Here is a 23731-nt window from a genome sequence, read left to right on the forward strand (position 1 = left end):
TCTTGAGAGTTCCTAATTTCTGTCAAGTGGTTATCTGCAATGATGATAAATTAGAAGTAAAGTTTTAGGAATGTTTTCCTGTTCTTTGGGCAGAGATCTGTTCAAAATCTTTTCTTTCCGTAGGGGAATTTTCCTTTACTAGTAATTAACTGCCCTCTCCCGTTAGAAATCACTGTTCATTTTTAATGCTCTTCCTGGCATTACAAAACAGACATTGTTAAAAAAGGATGCTTCTGATTTTGCTCTGACTCTGTTCAAGTCATTCGAGCGAGAGACTTTCAAGCCTTGATGAATATTAGTGCATTAAGATTAATAATATGTATGAGGAAAATATGTCTTGTTGATCTTCTGTCTTGTATATTTTTTTAAAAAGCCATTTCTTCAAGTAATAGTGAAAATGCAATAGACTCCCAAGTAAATAAAAGCTGATCATAAAGAAATAGCATTGTGCTATGGGCTGTGTTTCAAAGGTTAGTGTCTAAATTGCACACATGCCTGCCATGGATACACATCCTACGTTTCTGCACAAAACCCCCAGATACCAGTTCGCATCTGCAGTTAGTCATTTGGAGTTCACTTGAAAAGTACAGTTTGCCTAGGAAGATCCTAAAAGCTATTTCCTGCTTACCTTGCTAGACTTATGGTTGCTTAGCCTGTTCACAAAATAGAACTGTCAGAAATCCAGTGGAAGATAAATGTGCAGTAGGACCAGCAGCTGCAGATAAATCTAGTTATCAGACACAAGCTAAGCCCTCTTCAGCAAGAATGGATGCAACCATAAATATACTAAACTAGGAATGAACTACCGATAACCCGGATAATGCTAATCCCTCCTGTATTGTAGCCTAGAGTCATCACCTCATTTTATCTGGTTATGCTTAGATTGGTGACTAGGTGTTATTCACACAGTATTTTAACAGTGGATTCTCACAGTGCTGTGTAACCTAACACTATACTTCCCTTTCAGCTGCCTCAGGAGACGTGCAGACCTACCAGATTCGCACAGCACCCACCAGCACCATTGCACCTGGCGTGGTCATGGCCTCCTCCCCAGCACTTCCCACCCAGCCAGCAGAGGAAGCTGCACGGAAGAGAGAAGTGCGTCTAATGAAGAACAGGTATGTGTGTAGTGTTGATTTTGCTTTAGTTGTGCATAGAATTAGAGTACTAAGTGTTAAACTCGTGCAATATACACATTACATTTCTAACAGGTCTCGAGAAGAGTGGGTGTGTAATTGTTTATGCAAATAGATTCCTGGCCTTTCTCATCCCTTTTATGAAACACTATCTGAAGAAGGTCAAGCTTCTTTAAAGATGCCAACTAAGACAAACAACATCTGGTAACTCAGTATATTGTGGTTATGAAGCCATAAGACTTGGCTGTCAGTTCATTCTGCAAGGGCTGAGTTACCCTTTCAACTAGCATCTGTTAAGTAAATACATTTATGCAATCTCCTTTCCTCTGTTCTTTAACTTAGCCTTCTGTGCATTCTGCTGATCACTAGTCCCTGTGCTCACCTCCCACTTCGGTGAATTCTCTCTCTCATCTCACCCATTCCCTTTGGGCACTTGCCCCGTGGGTTCTATTCTCTGGAGGCAGCAGGAGCCAAGGGGAGGGGTAGAGAAGCAGGTGCTCCTCTGAGCCTGGAGTCTCATGTCTCAGCAGTGGCAGCAGATAGGGTGGGGGAGAGAGAAAAAGGAACTCTACGCTATGAGGTAGGGATGTTTGGAGAAGCAGGAACTGATGAGGCGGGAGAGAAACAGCCACTCCCCCAAGCCTATTACACTGTGGGGAAGGAGGGCAACAAGGAGCGTGGGGTCAGAGAGAGGCTGGGAAAGAGCCTGCTCAAGTCCAGATGTTGTGGAGGTGAAAGTGGCTGGCTGGGAGTGGGAAAAGGAGAAAGAGGTTTATCTGATTCCGCCCCAACAAGCTTGAGCTCCCCCTTCAGCTCCTCCCATTTGGGCCCTCTGTGACCTATCTGAGCTGCAGAACAGGCCATGTATTTGACACCTCTGCATTAAACAGTAAAGAAAATGGAAAGAAAGAAAATGGCAATGTTTTCTGTCATCTGTGATGGGAAAGAAATCCTGGGGGTTGTGAAGGGTCTGATTGACTGACTTGTTCCAAAAAGCCAACTGTGTTACCTCGGTGAGTGTATCTTCTGTTTATTGGTAAGCCAGGGATACACTGCGAGAGGTCATCACATGAACAGAGTGTTGTGCACTGTTTGAGTAGTATGAATGAAGAAATAACTAGTGCTGAACTGCAGAATTCACCTTTTCAAAAGGTCTTTACCCAAAAGGTCCCGTCTCCTCTTTCAGGACAGGTTTCAGATATTCGTAAATAGTTGGTGTAACTGTTTACCTTCTAGAGCCTCTTCTATTTGAGAAACCATAGGGCTCTGCTAGTTGGCATAAAGAGGACCTGGGTCACAGTCATGAATTGACTTTATGTCAGTTACACAGAAGTCTTATGCAGCTTCCAGATGACATGTGGATAGAGCAGGGGATTTGGGTTCTTTTCCTGGCTTTGCCACTCTGTGACTTTAGGCCTGTCCCATCATTCATTTATGTCAGTGGGGTCTTTCCATTGATTTTAATGGGAAACGAATCAAGCCCTTTGTGACCTTTGGTTTTAACCCTTCTGGTCCTCAGTTTCCTTATCTGTAAAACGGTCATGATCTTATTTATGTACCCAACAGGGGTGGTGTGAGATCTTTTGAATGAAAGGCATTACAAAAATAGGGATCATGCCCCCAACTCCACCCTCTCAAGGGATCACCATGAGATCCAGGCCTTGTGCAGAGTGATCCAGATCATCACGGTCATGCTGTTGGAGATCCCCCAGCTGGTGGATGACCCCAGAACTCCCCTTCAAAGAGGGAGTACACCCAGGGCAGAAACTGGCTGTCACACCCTCTCCTTGTTGCATGTAAATATTGCCTTCCAAATGTCCTGGTTGCTACAGCTTTTTACCAGATCCCAGTGCCCCCTAGCTAGGTATCCTTTACAGATCTTTTATCCAGCCTTCCAGTCAGGTCTGGTAAACATTCATTTTTGAGGTTCTTGCCTCTGGTTGCTTCAGTGCAGTATTGTAGCATTTTGACACCTGTTTTTCCTCTACACTTTGGTGCTGATAATTTAGTGCCTCGTAAAGTTTTTGCCTCTTTGTTATTGCTTCAGGATGCACTTAGTTTGGCACTGTTGAGGTATTTTTCATTGATGCTCTTAGCGTTCTGGTACCAGCACTGCACTTAGAGGGCTGGCATCTGAGTTAGGGGGCTTCAACACCAGTTTTTACAAAGCAGCCCTGTGGCTTACTATATTGAAGCTTACTTCATCACTTTTTGGTCCCTGTATTATTGATACAATAGACACTGGTAAGATGAGTGTACTGTGTCCATGTGGTTGCTAAGATTGAAATGCTGTAATATTAAGTTTCAGAGTAACAGCCGTGTTAGTCTGTATTTGCAAAAAGAAAAGGAGGACTTGTGGCACCTTAGAGACTAACCAATTTATTTGAGCATGAGCTTTCATGAGCTACAGCTCACTTCATCGGATGCATACCGTGGAAACTGCAGAAGACATTATATACACACAGAGACCATGAAACAATACCTCCTCCTATCCCACTGTCCTGCTGGTAATAGCTTATCTAAAGTGATCATCAAGTTGGGCCAGGGAACCTGGATTTATGCAGGAAATGGCCCACCTTGATTATCATACACATTGTGAAGAGAGTGGTCACTTTGGATGGGCTATTACCAGCAGGAGAGTGAGTTTGTGTGTGGGGGGAGAGGGGCGGAGGGTGAGAAAACCTGGATTTGTGCTGGAAATGGCCCAACTTGATGATCACTTTAGATAAGCTATTACCAGCAGGACAGTGGGGTGGGAGGAAGTATTGTTTCATGGTCTCTGTGTGTATATAATGTCTTCTGCAGTTTCCACGGTATGCATCCGATGAAGTGAGCTGTAGCTCACGAAAGCTCATGCTCAAATAAATTGGTTAGTCTCTAAGGTGCCACAAATACTCCTTTTCTTTTTGTAATATTAAGTGCAGTGATATGAACAGTGTCAGTAAAATGAGGGCATTGTTAGCAAGGTTTGGTACAGGTAGAGGACAAATACACGAGTGCCTTAAGTATAGCTTCTGTTGCATCGGGTAAACAAAGCTAAACATTTTTTTATCACTGCTGTCATTATTCAGTTGTGCCATAGCAAACGGATGGGTTTACTAGAAAGATGAACATTGCTCTTATACAGGTTTTTTACTCATCTTAACCCTTATTATAGAACCCAGTGAAATTGTAGCACTCAACACAAAGGCCGCCATAGTTACGATACTGTTCAGAGTCACATTCTAAACCAGGCAGAATTTTGTTGGTGTTTATTTGCTGCTACTTATATATTGGAGTGATCCTTGTGATTTTGATATGTTCGTGATTTGAGATGTAAATCATTATATACTTAATTTCTTCCTGAATTACAAATACCTCTAATTCTACAGCCAGGTTCTGAAAACACTGATACTGTTTTGGCAGTTTGACCTGAACAATCAAGCTCAAAAGCAGCTCATGGTCTCAAATGTTCTGGGTTTGAATGGCCTTTTTTGCTTTACAGGGAAGCAGCACGTGAGTGTCGCAGGAAGAAGAAGGAATATGTGAAATGTCTAGAAAACCGAGTGGCTGTGCTTGAAAACCAAAACAAGACACTGATTGAGGAGCTGAAAGCACTTAAGGACCTTTACTGCCACAAATCAGATTAATTTTGGATCCCATTTTCACTTGTCAAGGTGGGATAGAGACTGGTTTTACCCACAACCAGAAAGACAAAGTAAACTTTTTATTTTCTAAACATTTCTTTTTTTTCTATGCGCGAAACTGCCTGAAAGCAACTACAGAATTTAATTAGTCTGTGCTTTGCATTAAACTGTGAATGTTCAAACACTTGCCTCCACTTCTCCTCCTAAGAGATTATTTTCATCACAACTATCCTGAGCGTGAAGAAGAAGAAGAAGAAGAAAAAAATACTTCTTTCTCATGCCCCCCATCATTTTCAAGGAGTAATAATGTTCATTTGTGAAGACTTGTGGGGGAGGAGGTTCTTTTGTATGATTTCAAGAGTTTGTGCTGACCTCTTTTGATTGCCTTAGGGACAGACTCACCCTCATCCTCTTGGCCTGAAGTACTTTGTGGACCACATATATATAAAAGTAGGTATGGTGCGATGAAGAAGCAATGGTTGCCAAATTGATACATATTCATTATAAACAATACAAATATATGGCTGAGTGGCATGCCAAACGAAGGGAGCTCCATATACAGATTCTTAGTATGGAGAGAAAATTATTAAACTAGCCCAGAAGGCTTTTTGGTGCGTCATCTGTAATCTCTCCGCCTTCTAGATTGATAAAAGCTTCTCCATACCTCAGAAACCATTTAATTGAAACTAGCTCCATTATTTGTCAGTTGTTGCTTCTTGCGGTAGGTGTATGTATGTGTGTCTGTGTGTTCAATATTTTGAATACACTAAAAGAAATTACCAACTGAGTGAAATATCTTGATATTGGATGGGAAATGAACTCAAAGTATACAAAGGTAACATAGAACAGCTTTTGTTTAGAAGACAGTTACATAGTAAACAAGAGTAATGCTTAAAGCCCTACCTGTTTTTATCCAAGACAACTATATCACCAACTCCATGTATAAATTCACTGATGAACATGGAATTCCTCTGAATGTCTCAGCTGTACTCAAACAAGTAGGTTATCTGCATTACTTTTATGTTGAACACTGGTTTCCTACATTCTTTTTCAAACCCTGAGGCCTCCCTCTATACTTAAAATTCGTCTTTGTAAGACAACTTCAAATATGAGGACTACAAATGTGACTAAATATTCCCTACTGAATCCACTTTTAGCAGACTTTTAGGGTGAGAACTGTGTTTGGGGGAAATACTGACTATGAACCTGCCCATCCTAACCATAAATGTACATAATTTATTCAGTGGATGGTTTTAATGTAAAGGGCCAGATCCAGCAGATACTTTACTTATTGAGTAAAGTTACTCACATGTGTCAAACATTTGCAGGATCAGGCCCTTGAGTATGCACTGAGGGCATAGCTATTTTTCCCAGAAATACATGGCAAGAAACAGTAGATGTATCATGTTAAAAACAGTGAACTCTGTACTCAACATTAGGATTTCCATTGTGTGTCAAAAAGAATCATGTTAGTTTGTGTATTGGCCCTTTAAAGCCAGACTGTGATGTTTTAACTTGGTCATTTGATGAAATAAGTTTGCTCTGGATCTCAGGTCCTGGTTATTATTTCAAGCTTTGTGTATATAGACATACACACAAGACTATGGTCTGTACTAATACCTAGGCTATCTAAGTATTAGCTAATATTTTCTCCTGTTCACTCAGTCTGTTTAAGGTAAAATTTCAATTTAAGATCCTTTTAAATGGTGAAAGAGCCAAGATGGCATTATAATAAAAGACACTGAGAGGACTGTAAGCAATTGACTCAAACAGCTGTAAGCAGTATTGAAAGTTCTGGCTTTCTTATTTGAAAGGGCATTCGGTTTCCAAGAGGTTTAAGAAAGAGCATTATTGTTTCATCTTGGGTCAGAGATAACTTAAGGTCAAGTTTTGTTTGTATGTCAAATTAAACAAAACTGGAACATGAGTATCAGGATTGTGAAAGGATAAGTTTTCAAATCTAAGATTGTCAAATAGTTTTTATACATGGCCTATTTTTATCTGCAGTAGAGGAGTGATTTTCCTTTTGTATTTTATTTTTTTAAAATTTAGAGGTCACTGTATGAGTTTAGTGATGCAAACTTAAAGAAAGCCCCCAAATTCTCAAATGTGCTTTTATTAAAATTTGCAGATTCTTAAAGATGGAGAATACATATATTGGAGTGAATTTGTGCCCCCCACTCTAGACAAATAGCTTACTATAAATGCATGGTATTTTCTCAGAATTAGTGCTAGAAGCAGAATTCCTGATGATACTGCAGGAGTGGACTACTGATTGCCTCATTTAAACAATTATATGTAATAACTCCAGCTCTGAGAATTAAAAAAGCTGTAAATACTCTACATGAAGCAAGGTTTTTCTCACTACAGAACCATCCATTTGCAAAAACTTGGGTTTTGTGGTGAACCTGCATGAAATTAGTTGATGATCTCAGATCTGTTCCTTTTAGAATATTGGCACTAATTAGCACCTTCGTTAATAGTCTCTCAGCAGAGAGAGACCAAGAACTGAATAGGCTGTGGAGACTGAACTGTTAGCCCCAGAGGTGCTCCTTCCAGGACAAAGTGGAATCATTCACTGGGCAGTGTGGGAAAGCTCCCATTGCTAATGTCTGTGCTGTACGTGTCCTGTGGATAGGCTCTTCAGGGTTAACAGTCCAGACCCTCATCAGCATTAAGGTCGCACACACAAAAATTGAGCCTTCTAAACTACCCAAAGGTCAACAAGAATCTTTATTTTTGTGCGCAGCATTGAGGATTTGGGGACTTGGATTTCTTTAATGGAAATGAAACAAGTCAAGAATAAAAATTATCATATTAGACCAAGTACAGGGCTGGCTGATTTTACCAGTTTATGCTTTAGTATTCACATTGGCCAAAAAGGGAAAGAAAAAGACAATACAGGAATCCAGTAACAAATAGCAAGGTGTTGGGGGTAGTCAGCTTTTATAACTTAGGGCCATTTTGCTGTAGAACAGAAATTCTGCTGAAACTAAATGGGAGGCTTGTTTTAGATCTCACGGTTGTGAGTTTTCACGCGTTAATAGCCTGGTTTTAACTGAAGAGAGGGTTAGAAAGGGCTAGATCCATTACGTTCATAATAAATAAGAATTGATTTCAAATATAATTTTTGTAATGTCATTATTTTTCAGAACAAAGGCACCAAGCAGGCAGTTAAGATATTGTCAGAGGTGCTCTCTTAATTTAGATATTCTTGGAAAAAATACATATGTATAATATGTACATATATATATATATATATATACACACACAGTATATAATCTACAGCTCTGAGAGCTTTTAAGTCAGGAATGCTGAGTATTATAGTATATTGAGGTCAGAAACAATTTTTACTTTTGTGTGTGTGTGAGTGTGTGCGCACGCTTACATTTTCAGTAGGTTTGGGCTACATTATTCAGGCGCTTATTATTGATTTTTTTGTGTGTGTGCTGTTGTTCAGTTACCCATTTTAAAGGATTTTATTTCATCCTTCAAAGCTATTGTGTTTTTCTTAGATGGAGATTTTGAAATAATATAAACAATTGTTTAAAAACTCTCCCCCCCCCCCCAAATTATTCACTTTTGTGCTTTGTCTCTTTGGCAGCTATAAAACAAAGGCAAAAATAATTGGAAGGGGTTTTACTAAGAAACCACTGGTAAGACTTTTTTTTTTTCTCATGGTGTAGGGGCTATGCATTTTTATTTGACCAATGATTTCACCAGATTTGGATAGTTGCCAGCAGCATTGCTAGTATCTGAAAGCACAATTCCAGCCAGTCATGCTCTTCAGGACGAAGTCATCTGTAGGCTTTTGGTTGTTCTATGGTTTGTCTTTGTGTCTCAGACCTACTGGCTTGTCTGGTACTAAATGTTGACCAGAAAGGTGGTGGGGTGTTTGGAACCATACAAAGACTCAGGAAAAAATAAAGGTTAATTTAACAAGGACAAATCACCCTATACATAACATTTCTGATCTAAATTTGTACTACCGTTTTTTAATCTGGGCTTCCAGTAGACAGCAGCTGCAGGCAGTCATCTGTTAATTAAAACTGGTCTCTGCTTATTTTTAAAACAGATAGCCAGTGCTTTTTGCAAGTTAAAGCAAGAACAAGTCTACACTTTAAAGTTAGTTCATTATCAGTGGTCACAAACCTGTGGCAGTTATAGGAAGGTTTCTCTGCGTTTCTGAGATCCTGTTTGTATTGCCATTTTTTGCCCTGAGAACAGAGTTCGTGACATAACATTCGCCAATGACCTAAAGGAAAGGTTGTATATTTATTTTTGTTACGTGATATGCTTTGTAAATGTTTGATAAAATGTGCACTTTTACAAAAAGAAAAAAAGCTTAGAGCAATTGGATATTCGCTTTGCTTGAGAAGCTCCCTGACATGATTATTACAGACCTACTACCTGTTTGTGATTCTCACTCCTCTCCACAAATCTGTTGACTCTTTCATGAAGAGCTTTCAGCATGAAGCCTGTTAGCACGTGACTTTCAGCAGGTGCTACTTCAAAATGGCAGGGGATCTGAACTGGCAGTACCAAAAGGCTAGATACCCAGGTCTAATGTAAGGGATCCCATTTTGTCACTTAGGAACACATACGGGATGAATGTTAAATTATTTTTAGACAAAACAGAACTAGTTCAAAGAACTCAAGTGAGAAAGGGGAATTAATTTGGAAGGAAAACTGAAACCTTTTCAGTCACGTTAGTCCCCTGTCCCCAGTTTGACATCTAGTTGCACATTTCCGGAGCTGCATACCAAGAAAACAAATGCAAAAAGATTTATGGATTCTAGGCACCAGGAAATGGAGGTGCATCTAATGATAACTCGCCCGTTCAGCTTTAAAAAAAAAAAAAAAGCACAGCTAACTCTCTTTTGCAGTGGCAATGTGGGGAATTAATGACTTAGCTATACCCTGAATCCTTGTAATGTAAGCTTTTCAAATGTCCTGTACATTCACGGTTTGTGTGGACTGTAACTAAGGACTGGTTTCCTTGATCTTCTGAATTTGCTAGTTATAAAAGATACTGATCCGAGAGGGACCTGAATGTATCATAAAGCTGAGCTAGGTTGGGAGGATTCAAACCAATATACAAACAGGGTCCAGCTGGGATTTGCTCAGGGTAGGTTCAGCTCTGTTAATAGATGTAGCTTCAATATTTCTGTATCTTTAGGGAAGAGGGACCAGATTCAATTTGTAAAAAGGATTTGTATTTCAGGTTTTTCAGCTTGCAATGTTTTTTGTAAGTGTATTTAAATCATAGCCTGTGAAGAGAATTGAACAGGCAAATTTGCCTAGCACAAATTAAAGACCTTGACCTGTCTACATTCTGGTACTGCAAGCGCAGTTCCCAGCTGCACTTTTTGGCTCACGATATAAGATGGTAATTTTAGATCTCATTCTCACCAGCAAGAAATAGGGAAAGTTTACTGTCCTCAGGAGACATACATTGGGCAGGGAAGAGGGTGAGGGAAGGGAGGCTAATGATCCAAGGTTAGCACGTTTAACGTAAGCTGACCGTTTGCTGTACTTGTGACTTGGAAGCATACTGGTATTGAAATCAGTTCCTTGAGTCTCAGCCTATGGCAGCATTTCTGTGAAGTAAGGGGAAAGCTGGGATAACATGCAGTGGGGTAACCAACCAGAAAAGGGCCTTGTGCCCATTGGCCATCTGCAAATGGTTACGGTTAAGAATCGGTGACAGCAGGGTGCTCTGCCCAAATTATATCTTATCCAGGTGCCACTCCATTTTGTGTGTGTAATGAAATTATTTATATTTAAAAAAGAAATAAAATTATAGAACTGCAAATTTGTATGAAATTTATCACTCTACTGCTTGTATGGACTTTCTGTGGTGAGGAAGGGAAGGGGCAGAGTGAGGTGGTAACTAGCAACTGCTCCCAAACACCCCCCACAGACTTGTCCACATATCAGTTGTTCATGTCAAAAATAAATCATTTCTAGGCCAGATTTATAATTTGAAATGTTTTTAGAACAATGTTTTTCAGGGAGGTTTCTAGAGCAAGGATTATTATTAACTATGGTTATTATTTTTTAATTTAAGATGGAGAGGGTAAAGCTCACCTCACCCCATGTCTGATCCTTTACCCAAAACTATCAGCACAAAACAGGGTATTTCAGACTTAACTCCAGCATTTCTGTGGGAGTTAAATTACTAAACAAAGAAACCTTGATGCGGGAAATAAGTTCCTATTACAATTCCCTACATTCTAGAAACATCCCTGCTTTAATTTTTTTTTACTTAATCTTTTTGTGCTTTATCTGTGTTTAAAAAAAAAATTGTACTGAGTTATAATGCGTTTTATTAACACTATGTACATATTAGCTGCTTTGTGTTTCAGAATGGTAGTAATTGCTTTGTATATTAAAGTGATCCTTGTGAATTTGTGAATTATTGTCATAAAGAAGTGCTTTTTCTTACTGTAACCTTTGTGGTATAAACTGTCATAAATCCCTTTTTACACAAACATTGATGTGCAGTCACATAAACATGCTTTTAAAAACTCTACAAAGTCTCTTTTTTGTGGAGTGGGTTCCATTTAGACTGTGTTGGGGGAAGCAGCTACAAAGCAGTTAGGTAAGAAGTTAGCCATATTTGATCAGAATAATGGTCTGTCTAATCCTGTATCCTCTATCTCACAGTAGCTGTTTCAGAGGGAGATACAAGAAATCCTGCTGTAGGCTGTTATGGGATAACCTGCCCATAGGGAAAGTTTCTTCCTAGCTTAATTCATTAGTTTAAGTTAATTGGAGATTGGTTTCTATCCTGAAGTACAAGGTTTTATATTCCTTCCAAAAAAAAAAACACAACGGGACCTTTTGATTTATTTTTAATCCTCTGCTATTTTCTCTCTTTCTAAGGGTCTAATCCTTTATTTGAAACCTACTGTCATGGTGGCAGGGAGTTTTGTGGAATAATTGTGTGTTGTATGGAAAAGGTATTTCCTTTTATCGGGTTTAAATGTGTTGCCTTTCAGTGTATTGAACATCCCGTTGTAAAACCTATACTATTGTTTTAATCTAGCACTATCCAAAGTAGTAATAGAGAGACAAGGTGGATGAGGTCATATCTTTTATTGGACTAGCTTCTGTTGGTGAGAGAGACGAGCTTTCAAGCTGAAGAAGAGCTCTGTGTAAGCTCAAAAGCTTGTCTACTTCATACACAGAGGTTGGTCCAATAAAAGATATGACCTCACCCATCTTGTGTCTCTAATATCCTGGGACCATCATGGCTAAAATACTGCAAAGTAATCATGTGTGGCAGGTCAAAATGCAGGGAGGCACTGGGATCATGCAAAGATCGTGACTGGGTTGTAATCTACAAATCAGGTCAAACAGTGGGGGTAAAAGCCAGTGGACCAAATCCAGCACTGCCGTAAGCAGATGCCTCTCCATTAAGGTCACTGGAGTGCAGTGAAGTCCTCCATCCCCTTTCTATGGCTGGTTTTCAGTGACCACCTAATTTCTTAATGGAACATTTTTCTTTTGAAAATCCACCATCCCATCTAGGAGAGGATGACACCAGGGCTTACCCTCTCATGAGTACTGAAGTAAAACTTGGCTCGAATTTCATTGTGAAGGAAGTCAGTTAACACTATACCATATAAAGGTAGTGGTAGGAACTGCGAGGCCACATGAGGGTAACTTTGTTTAGCACGCTGCAGAAATGCTATTACAGTTACATAGTTTTTGCTGGCAAAAATATTAAACTTGTATCCATGTCACATGTCTTTGCGGTTGCTTTCCTGAGTAGAATGGGTCTTTTGTCCTGACCGAAAAATACTTGCACAAGATGCAGTTTTTTCCCTATGTTAAGGCCAAATTCTGCCCTCAGTTTTAGCCACACCACCTTATTGAAAACAGCTGCCTGGATGTAGCAGAGAATAGAATTTGGTCCTTATGGTGTAAATATTTTTAAGCATCTTCTTAGTGTTAATGATATTGTAAACAAGTTCACTCCTTTATTAAATGTTACACGCTGGAAGATTTCAGTAACGGCCCTAAGGCTTCATAGCAATGAATCCTAGTCAATATCCTGTTTCAGAGTAACAGCCGTGTTAGTCTGTATTCGCAAAAAGAAAAGGAGTACTTGTGGCACCTTAGAGACTAACCAATTTATTTGAGCATAAGCTTTCGTGAGCTAAAACCCACTTCATCAGATGCATCGTGGGTTGTGCAGTCCACCACCAATGACCCATTCCTTTTTCTGTTTGCAAAACCTGGCTCTGTCTCTGATGTCAACTCTAAACTCACTTATGTCCTTCCTGCATCTCACTAAACTGATCGCAAAGGTAGAGTCCTTAGCTACAACAATTCTGTCTTCTGGATGCATAGAGAGACAAGGTGGGTGAGGTAATCTCTTTTATTGGACCACCTTCTGTTGGTGAGAGGGACCTGAAGAACAGCTGTGTGTGGCTCACAAGTTTGCCCTCTCACCAACAGAAGGTGGTCCAATAAAAGAGATTACTTCACCCACCTTGTCTCTCTATGCATCCAGAAGACAGAATTGTTGTAGCTAAGGACTCTACCTTTGCGATCAGTTTAGTGAGATGCAGGAAGGACATAAGTGAGTTTAGAGTTGACACCAGAGACAGAGCCAGGTTTTGCAAACAGAAAAAGGAATGGGTCATTGGTGGTGGACTGCACAACCCACGATGCATCTGATGAAGTGGGTTTTAGCCCACGAAAGCTTATGCTCAAATAAATTGGTTAGTCTCTAAGGTGCCACAAGTACTCCTCTTCTTTTAGTGAATATCCTGACCACCTCCCTGGCCTGGATCCTATGGTTTTAACTGACCAGGAATTTCCTAATGGAATATTTATTTGTCTTTTTAAAATTCATTACCCCATCAATGGGAGTGTTACAGTAAGAGTCCCCGTGCAAACACATACTTACGTAAAACTCCCGTTGACTTCAATCAGACTCCTACGGTGACACATGTGGGAGTCTTGCACAAGTAAAATGAGTCAGATTTCATCCTGAAATCCAAGTGTGTGCCCTAAACACTTAACACAAAGGAGAAATCAAAGATGTGTTCACCTGGGATTATGTAACTGTATGTTCCTGCTGTCATCCATTCTATTACAATGCTCGTGCACAGACTGATGTACCCAAAAGACATTCATATTGACTTCTGCAGTACTAGGGGGGAAAGCAGCAACATAAAATTTGTCAATGGAATCTGATTACTTTACAAAACACATAGTAAACGATATTGCTAAAATGAATAATTGGGATCTATTAATAATCTAATACCAATGTTCAGATTACAGAATGGAATCAGTCAATTGTCCTAGATTCCAGATTTTCTTAATCTCACACAGGATGTGTTGAATCCTGAGGTCCCTTCTCAGAGCCCTCACAGGGCTTAATATTTTTGTATGTAATGAAAATCAAAACCATACTCATCCACTTTCCCTTTAGTTCCTTTGGCTCTATTGGCTAAATATTTGGGGGAGTCTTTTTCTTTCTTTTCACTTGTTTTTAATTTCTAAACATGATAGCTCTTTAAATAGAATTAACTGTTTATGTCTCTTGTTTTTTTAACCATCTGCTATGCTCATGACACTTTAAAGTGTTAACTGCTAAATTGATTGAATTGCCTTTTTCTTTTACACATTCTTTACTCTGCATTAACTTGAATCTTTCACTTTTGTTACTTTTTTAAACACTTTTTTATTTCAACTGATTCTTTTTCTCTGCATTTTATTTTTGTCTACCAGTTTTCTCACAGGTCTGGATGGGGCCAAAATACCATTAACTCTTCTATCAGGAGACTTGTATGGCACCTGTGTTCTCTTTTGCTATTTGCTAGCTCACCTGTACAACTTAATTTGAAAGCAAAAGCGGGTCCCCTTAATGGATGAAACTGGCATTCAGCTCCTCTGGATACATGGTTGCCAGGGTCCATCCAAACTGTAAAAAGCAGTTTTATTCTTACCAGCCATTCTGTACAAGTGGCATTGTTAGGTTCCCTTATTGTCATTTCTTAATGATGTCCCTATCAAATATGTTGGGCTTACAGTGGGGAAAAAAATCCTTTTGTTAAGTTCAAGTTGGAAATCTGAAAAGCAGGTTGCTTTTCTGCACCTCACAATCAGAAATAACAGTTGTGTAGGACAAATTGTCATCAATCACACACACATGCCCCGCCCCCGTAAGCCTGTTGCCTCAAAAGGGCATTCCCAGGAGTAACCCAGCAGAGCGCAGTAAGCGTGTGGCTGATGCGAATGGAATCCACCACCACGTCTTGCCTAAAGAGTAAAACTATGGGGGGGGTTTGTAACTAAAGCCAGCAGCTGTGACTCTGAACACACCCAAGGAGCACATGTGTTAAGAAAGTAGGTGCTGATTTCATGCGGGTGGTTTTCAGCAGAAATGCATGTATACTTCACGCACACACGTTCCAGCCACTGGTTTCATGATTTCTGTGTGTATATAAAGTCTGCTGCAGTTTCCACGGTAAACATCTGATGAAGTGAGCTGTAGCTCACGAAAGCTCATGCTCAAATAAATTGGTTAGTCTCTAAGGTGCCACAAGTCCTCCTTTTCTTTTTGCGAATACAGACTAACACGGCTGTTCCTCTGAAACCGGTCCTAACAAAGCCACCAGATTCTCTGTGGATTCCTACAGCCGGCTTACCCTGTACTGCTAATGGGTGGGCAATCATCTATTACAGTAGTTCTCAAACTGCGGGTCACAACCCCAAAGTAGGTCATGACCCTGTTTTAATGGGGTCGCCAAGGCTGGCGATAGACTTGCTGGGGCCCAGGTCTGAGCCCCACCGCCTGGGGCCAAAGCCCAAGGGCATCAGCCCTGGGCTGCAGGGCTCAGGCTTTGGCTTCAGCCCTGTGCATCGGTGCTCAGGTCACAGGCCCCCCCATCCAGGGCCGAAGCCCTGGGCTTTGGTTTAGGCTCCCGCCCTGCCCAGGGCGGCCGGGGTCAGGCTTCAGTCCCCTGTCCTGGGGTCGTGTAGTAATTTTTGTTGTCAGAATGGAGTTGTGGTGCAATGCAGTTTGAGAGCCTCTGGTCTATTAAGAAAACACCTCAAATTCAGTCAATTATTTCCTTGGACTGCTGCTGGCTGTTAAATTAGTTACCATCTTCTGTGTAAGAAGAACTGAGATAAGCTAGGGAGATATTTCCTAAGACGAGCAATGTATGCGCTGGATCTCAGACTGGCTGTCTGATAAACTATGGTTGTTCTCTGTAACAGGGTAGCTGGTCCCTTCCATGAATTCAGACCCAACTTTCCTGCCTAGGGGCACTGACAGAGTCCAGATCCGAGAGTGCAGGATGCTCAGGGATGGATGCCCTGAAGGAGAGTTCAGAATTCAGACTCCTGAGACGGAGTTCAGAAGAAGTGCAGAGCTGGGCTGAGAGCTACATGGGCAGGGATGCCTCCGAAGGAGAGAGTGGTCAGCGTTCCCTGGTTGAGCAGCGGAGCCAGATCAGGCTGGTGAAAGCAAAAGGCAGAAAGGCAGTCTGGGTCACCTACAAACTTCCCCAGGCCAGAGAGGGCTGAAAGTGGCAGAGGAAGATGCCTGTTGGCTCCCTGAGCCGGAGAGCTGAAGGCTGAGGAATGATGAAGGAGTGAGACAGCTGATGTCTCTGGTCAAGAGCTAGACTTAGACCTGAGAATGAAACCGGAAGCACAGAGAAGCACCCCAGCTAGACGGGGTGAGCGACCACAGAGCGGTACCTGAGACCCGGAGTGTGGTGAGAGATGCTGGAGCTGTACTATGGGGGCGGTTGTAGGCATGGCGAGAGACGTTGGAGCTGTACAGGATAGACTGCTGGGACTTGAAAGATTGACTGCACTATTTAGACTGTGCGGGGGAGGGTTAGATTATGGTTGTGGGATTTTTTTTGTAATAAATTAACTCTGCAGAGGGCTATTTATACTTGGAAACAAAGGCCTGGCCTTAATGGAGATGCTGGAAGAAAGGAGAAAGTGAGGCAGGTGCACTAGTTGTCCTATGGCCTGCCCCAGGAGGGCTCCCCAGGAGAAAGGCCACCATATGACAGCCTCAAACAAAGGCGGGGGGTCAGGGAGGTAGCCAAATTGAGTTGTGTATTAATCTCTGTATGGTTAAGTTCAGTCAGTCACTGTCCTTTTTAATTTCTTTACGCTTAAAAGTAACTCTCATCCCACGAGCAGACGCAACCCCTGTGTGGATATGTGTTCTGTGTGGCTTCTTATGGCCTCCCACATCCAATTTAAAGGGGAGGGAATTCAACAACATCACTTCCCTCCTCCCCAAATAGCCTGCAGTGAGGTTAGCTGAGTGAGCAGCATGCAGCCTGGGGGGGGGACGGATGGGACAGGAGAGAACAGCAGTAAGCTCTAACTAGACACAGCAGCAGTGTGAGGGATGCAGCACAAACTCCACTCAACAAACAGATGGCAAAGTTACACACACACAGAGTGTGAGTGCAGCCTGTGCGGGTGATGAGGACAGCAAAATGCTCTCGCTGCTTCTCATCCTCGGAAAACGTATTTTGGCACCAAGGAACACAGAAGGTTCCTGTCTGGTTCTGAGCCTCTTCCTTCCCCCTGCGGGCAAGTTTCTGATCTGAGCTCTGCTTTGCAATCATGGGTGAACTGACTGACACACGTTTCTGCGCCAAGGCTGCCAATGAAAAGTTGTCATGTGTATCAGTTTCCTGCCAGTAGGCACTGAAAAGCAGTGGTGCCCCACGCTACGGCTCTGAAGGAGAGCAAACAAGCCACCTGTACCCTTCCCAGCGTGCAGTATACTGATATGCAACAGCTAAGCTGAACTGGGCAGGCAATTCAGCTCTTTCCTCTGGTAAGTACAAGGAAAATGAGAGAGGGTGACGGCTTTAATTCTCAGAGGCTGTTCGGCCTGGAGCAGTCAGGGCTCTCAGGAGTTGAAGTACAGTTCAGCAGCATCTTTCATGGGCCGTCAATAATTACAATCCTTGGCTCCCATTTGCCATTTCGCTGCACCTCATGTAGTCACTAACGCCAATGCAAAGTGAGTGTAAAGCACAGCCGAATCAGAATGGCCGTATTTCAGGCTCCCTTTGCCATGCGAAGAACTGCACAAGGTGCGGGGAAACAGAGAATCAGGCCCTTGGTGAACAGACCTCGCTTTTCCCAGTATGAACACAGAGCTGGGTGGAGTAGCACTTTACACACAGATGTCGCACTTGCTAGCCACTACGTAACTTGTTTTGTTTCTGCTAGATCAGCGTTTCTGCTACGGCTGACCACAAATCCCTTAGCATTGTCTGGGACGCCATTAACTCTCCCGGGTTGGAGCCCAGAGCACATGAATTCAGCCCCCTTTTCTGTTCCACCATAGCAGGTAAGGGAAGCTGGACCATTACAACCCTCTGATTTCATTGTAGGCTCTGGGAGGAGATGCATTGAAGTGGGAAACCCTTTGTTGCAAGTTGTTAAATAATAAGCAGAAGTGACACTAAACCCTGAGTTTTAAGTTCAAATGTCAAACTGTTCTCCAGTTGGAAAGCCCCTCTTTGCACCAAGATCTAGTATGGAAGCTACTTGTTTATTCCAGGGTGTGGGACTGCCTCGTTGGCATTTCTTCTGGTCTGCTGAATTGAGGTTACTACATTGTGTCAATAGTTTCCAAGTGGCAACCTGCAGGTGTAAATGCCCACAGCATGAAGCACTGCAAGACACTAAGCATGCTGGCCTCAATCCTGCAATGGGACTACCCATATTCTTAATATTAAGCACAAAATTAAGTACTTTACTGGATCAGGTTAAAGTGTTCAAAGTAGGGCTGTCAATTAAAAAAATTAATCACGATTAATCGCACTGTTAAAGAATAACAGAATACCATTTATTTAAATATTTTTTGGTGTTTTCTACATTTTCAGATATGTTGGTTTCAGTTACCACACAGAATACAAAGTGTACGATGCTCACTTTATATTTATTTTTTATTACAAATATTTGCATGGTAAAAAAACAAAAGAAATAGTATTTTTCAATTCACCTAATACAAATACTGTAGTGCAATCTCTTAATCCTGAAAGTGCAATTTACAAAGATAGAATTATATACAAAAAAAAAAACTGCACTCAAAAATAAAACACTGTAAAACTTTAGAGCCTACAAGTCCACTCAGTCCTACTTTTTGTTCAGCCAATCACTCAGACAAACAAGTTTGTTTACATTTGAAGGAGATAATGCTGCCCGCTTCTTGTTTACAATGTCACCTGAAAGTGAGAACAGGCGTTCTCATGGCATTGTTGTAGACAGCGTTGCAAGATATTTATGTGCCAGATGTGCTAAAGATCTCTTCATGCTCTTCATGTCTCTTCATGTCTCTTCATGCTTCATCCACTATTCCAGAGGACATGCGTTCATGCTGAGGATGGGATCTGCTCAATAACGATCCAAAGCAGTGCAGACCGACGCATGTTCACTTTCATCATCTGAGTCAGATGCCACCAGCAGAAGGTTGATTTTCTTTTTTGGTGGTTCGCGTTCTGTAGTTTCCACATTGGAGTGTTGCTCTTTTAAGGCTTGTGAAAGCATGCTTCACATCTCATCCCTCTCAGATTTTGGAAGGCACTGCAGATTCTTAAACCTTGGGTTGAGTGCTGTAGCTATCTTTAGAAATCTCACGTTGATAACTTCCTTGCGTTTTGTCAAATCTGCCGTGAAAGTGTTCTTAAAACGAACATGTGCTGGGTCATTATCCGAGACTGCTATAACATGAAATATATGGCAAAATGTGGGTAAAACAGAGCAGGAGACATATAATTCTCCCCCAAGGAGTTCAGTCACAAATTTAATTAAAGCATTTTTTTTAAACGAGTGTTATCAGCATGGAAGCACGTCCTCTGGAAGGGTGGCTGAAGCATGAAGGGGCATACAAATGTTTAGCATATCTGGCATATAAATACCTTGCAATGCCGGCTACAAAAGTGCCATGCAAATGCCTGTTCTCACGTTCAGGTGACACTGTAAATAAGAAGCGGGGAGCATTATGTCTCATAAATGTAAATAAACTTGTTTGTCTTAGGGATTGGGCCAAAAGAAATCTGATGAGGTTCAATAAGGATAAGTGCAGGGTCCTGCACTTAGGACGGAAGAACCCAATGCACAGCTACAGACTAGGGACCGAATGGCTAGGCAGCAGTTCTGCGGAAAAGGACCTAGGGGTGACAGTGGACGAGAAGCTGGATATGAGTCAGCAGTGTGCCCTTGTTGCCAAGAAGGCCAATGGCATTTTGGGATGTATAAGTAGGGGCATAGCGAGCAGATCGAGGGACGTGATCGTTCCCCTCTATTCGGCATTGGTGAGGCCTCATCTGGAGTACTGTGTCCAGTTTTGGGCCCCACACTACAAGAAGGATGTGGATAAATTGGAGAGAGTCCAGCGAAGGGCAACAAAAATGATTAGGGGTCTCGAACACATGACTTATGAGGAGAGGCTGAGGAAACTGGGATTGTTTAGTCTGCAGAAGAGAAGAATGAGGGGGGATTTGATAGCTGCTTTCAACTACCTGAGAGGTAGTTCCAGAGAGGATGGTTCTAGACTATTCTCAGTGGTGGAAGAGGACAGGACAAGGAGTAATGGTCTCAAGTTGCAGTGGGGGAGGTTTAGGTTGGATATTAGGAAAAACTTTTTCACTAGGAGGGTGGTGAAACACTGGAATGCGTTGCCTAGGGAGGTGGTGGAATCTCCTTCCTTAGAAGTTTTTAAGGTCAGGCTTGACAAAGCCGTGGCTGGGATGATTTAATTGGGGATGGGTCCTGCTTTTGAGCAGGGGGTTGGACTAGATGACCTCCTGAGGTCCCTTCCAACCCTGATATTCTATGATTCTATGATTGGCTGAACAAGAAGTAGGACGGAGTGAACGTGTAGGCCCTAAAGTTTAATGTTGTTTTGTTTTTGAGTGCAGTTATGTAACAAAAAAAATCTACATTTGTAAGTTACACTTTCAGCATAAAGAGACTGCACCATGTACTTACATGAGGTGAATTGAAAAACACTATTTCGTTTATCATTTTTACGGTGCAAATATTTGTAATAAAAAAATAGTATAAAGTGAGCACTGTACACATTGTATTGCGTGTTGTAAATAAAATCAATATATTTGAAAATGTAGAAAAACTTCCAAAATATAAATTTCAATTGGTATTCTATTGTTTAACAGTGCGATTAATCATGATTAATTTTTTTAATCGCAATTAAATTTTTTTAGTTAATCACATAAGATGAAGTGAGCTGTAGCTCACGAAAGCTTATACTGTAATAAATTTGTTAGTCTCTAAGGTGCCACAAGTCCTCCTTTTCTTTTTGTGGTTAATCGACAGCCCTAGTTCAAAGCTCTTTGCAGGATCAAGCCCTAAAAGAAAAACTAAATGTACAGTGATGACAGATCAAGAGTGTGAGAGGAATAAGGGTGGACAGCACTGGAAATTAGGCCAATGGGAAGGTAATTGAGAGGCAGGATCTGGAGGCCAGCCATGCACCAAGGAAGAGAACGTGAATGTTCTACAGTTTTCTTAATGCTGTTCAGCTGATCCACAAGCTCACTTACAGAATGAGCTTTATTTGCTGTTAAATTATGGCTTATGATTTAGAGGTGGGGTGTTTTTATTGAAGATGCAGTTTCCCCATCATCTAACGGGAATTAATATTTGTTTTCATTATGCTGATTTTCGTTGAGCGATGTGTCTACAGCTTTAGTGACACCTTGTGGCTTGTGAATTACAAGAAAATATTCCTAAAAGCAGATCCACAGAATAGTGCATTTCAGGCCACATCCTCCTTCATTGCTTAAAATTAACGTTCTTAACAGATCACTTCTGAGTAATCTGCAGTGCTGAGAAATAAGAACTATGGCCCCAGGTCAAAAAGCTGGTGGAAATGGACCCAGGGAAAACAGCTTAGCACAGGCCTGATTGGGACTTAAGCACATGATTTAAGCACATGCTTAAAATTCTTTTGTGAATTGGGGCCTTTATAAATTGAGCGTACAATAGACAAAAGTAATTCAAAAAAGAAACTGTGTATTTTTTGGTTTCAGAGGAGCAGCCGTGTTAGTCTGTATCTGCAAAAACAACAGGAGTACTTGTGGCACCTTAGAGATTAGAGCATTTGTTAGTCTCTAAGGTGCAACAAGTCCTCCTGTTGTTTTTGTGTATTTTTTATGCTTTACAAATACATTTGGAGATATAGGTGCTTGGCCTTTGATATTTGACTACTTTTGCTTTCTCACCTCTATTTTTCCTTCTTTACTCTCTTCTTCGTTTTGATGTCATCTTTTCCTGATTTTATTGTCTATTTTCTCCCCCGCCCCATTCCTTTTTCTAATCAAATTCTGTTTTAACTTGGTAACTTGTTTGTTCTTTCATTGGTTAACATTACACGTTTGCGTCTTTGCAAGAAGACGGCGATAGACCGTAAGCTCATGGGAGCTCTGACTGCTTCTTTCTGTGTCTCTACAAAGTGCATAGTACAATGGGGTCCAGCTCTTGACTGGTATTTCTAGGAACTACCACAATACAAAGGATGATATTTTTCCCTAACAGCAACTACTAAGACCTGCTGAAAACAAAACAAATGGTAAATGGACTCGACCCTGTATGGGGAATATATGATTTAGGGGGTGTTCAGGGTGAATGTACTGTCAGTTTGCTATGGAGAGGAGGTGGCCCCTACTCTCAGAGAGAGGGGAAGTGACAGTTGGGGGAGAAAAGGCAGGCAGTGGGCAGCCTGAGAAAGAGAGAGAAACACAGAGGCTGGGAGTAAATGCAGAGAAATAGGGTGTGGGGAGAGGGCAGCCAGAGAGGCAGAGGGAAACCAGGACTGAGAGTAAGTGGAGTGACTGAGGTTGAGCAGGGCATACAGAAGAGGGTTCTGCTGGCTGGTCAAGTCAGTCCATGTTCGATAGCCTGTTCCTGAGCTTCCGTTCCTCACCATCGGTTCTGGTCATCTCCTATCATTGACACGGGTGGTGCCAGAGAACTGCAACAGGCGAAGCAAAAGTCCTTCAGATCCCATGGGTCTGGTCTAACATCCACTCCTGCAAGCGAGCACCACTGGAGTCAAATCCATCCCTTCAGGAAGTCAGGAGAGCCACTCAGGGCTCAAAGGCTGCCTTGAGCGTTAGATAGTACCCTGTGACATATCTGGGGAAAGGGGAACCTTGAACTAACATAATAAAAACAACAGCAACCTATAATAGCCTGTGCATACAGAGAGAGATATATTTCTTTATTTAGGGGGTTATATTGAGTTAAGTACACTTAGTAGTAAGTTTCTGTGTGTTATAAATGTTTTTATTATATACATTCTTCATCTATTTAATGTTATTGTAGGTAGGTGGAATCCAGTTCTGTTTGTTCTGGTTTAAGTTAAAATCCCTGTTATGTTATTTTATTTATTTTTTGACAACCAGTTGTATTATCTTGGCTCTCTCCTGCTAGGTAATGATGAACCACTGTGATGGACCATTACTAGATCTTGGTTGGTGGTTTTGGGATGGGGTGACCCTCAGCTGTATTACAAATTATCAACACAATAACTCGACTCTGAGAGGTCTGTTTACAAGAAAACAACCCCCCATCCAGAAATAGCAATTCTCAAGGATAGTAGTCAAAACAGATGATTTAGCCACAAACAAATTAGGATAGAGAATCAAATGTAGGGCTGGAAGAGACCTCCAGAGGCATCTAGTCCAGTTCTATGAATTGAGGCAGGACCAAGTAAACCTAGACCAGAGGTTGTCAACCTGTGGTCTGCAGACCACCAGTGGTCCGCGAGCTCCATTCAGGTGGTCCGTGGATAGTTCCCTCTAAGGTGCGCACCTGGGCAGCCGCACACAAGAGAATGAAGAACCACCCCCCTAATTAGTGTAGCCGGACAGGCGTGGCTCCACTAATTAGGTGCCTGGACCATGGAGAAGACGCACACGTAAAGTGAGG

General features: G+C 41.6%; 1 protein-coding gene across 2 annotated transcripts in view; it reads left to right on the forward strand.

Moving 5' to 3' along the window:
- Window positions 1-11293, forward strand: part of CREB1 (cAMP responsive element binding protein 1) — a 45716-nt gene extending 34423 nt beyond the window's left edge. For both annotated transcript variants that reach the window (XM_073306621.1, XM_073306622.1), the window contains 2 exons: window positions 968-1118; window positions 4621-11293. In XM_073306621.1, coding sequence (XP_073162722.1) covers window positions 968-1118; window positions 4621-4765 — 296 coding nt within the window. In that variant the 3' untranslated portion in view covers window positions 4766-11293. The remainder of the gene's footprint in view (window positions 1-967; window positions 1119-4620) is intronic.
- The last annotated feature ends 12438 nt before the right edge of the window (window positions 11294-23731 follow it).

The sequence above is a fragment of the Lepidochelys kempii genome, chromosome 11 (assembly GCF_965140265.1).
Source record: "Lepidochelys kempii isolate rLepKem1 chromosome 11, rLepKem1.hap2, whole genome shotgun sequence".
NCBI classification, from domain to species: Eukaryota; Metazoa; Chordata; order Testudines; family Cheloniidae; genus Lepidochelys; species Lepidochelys kempii.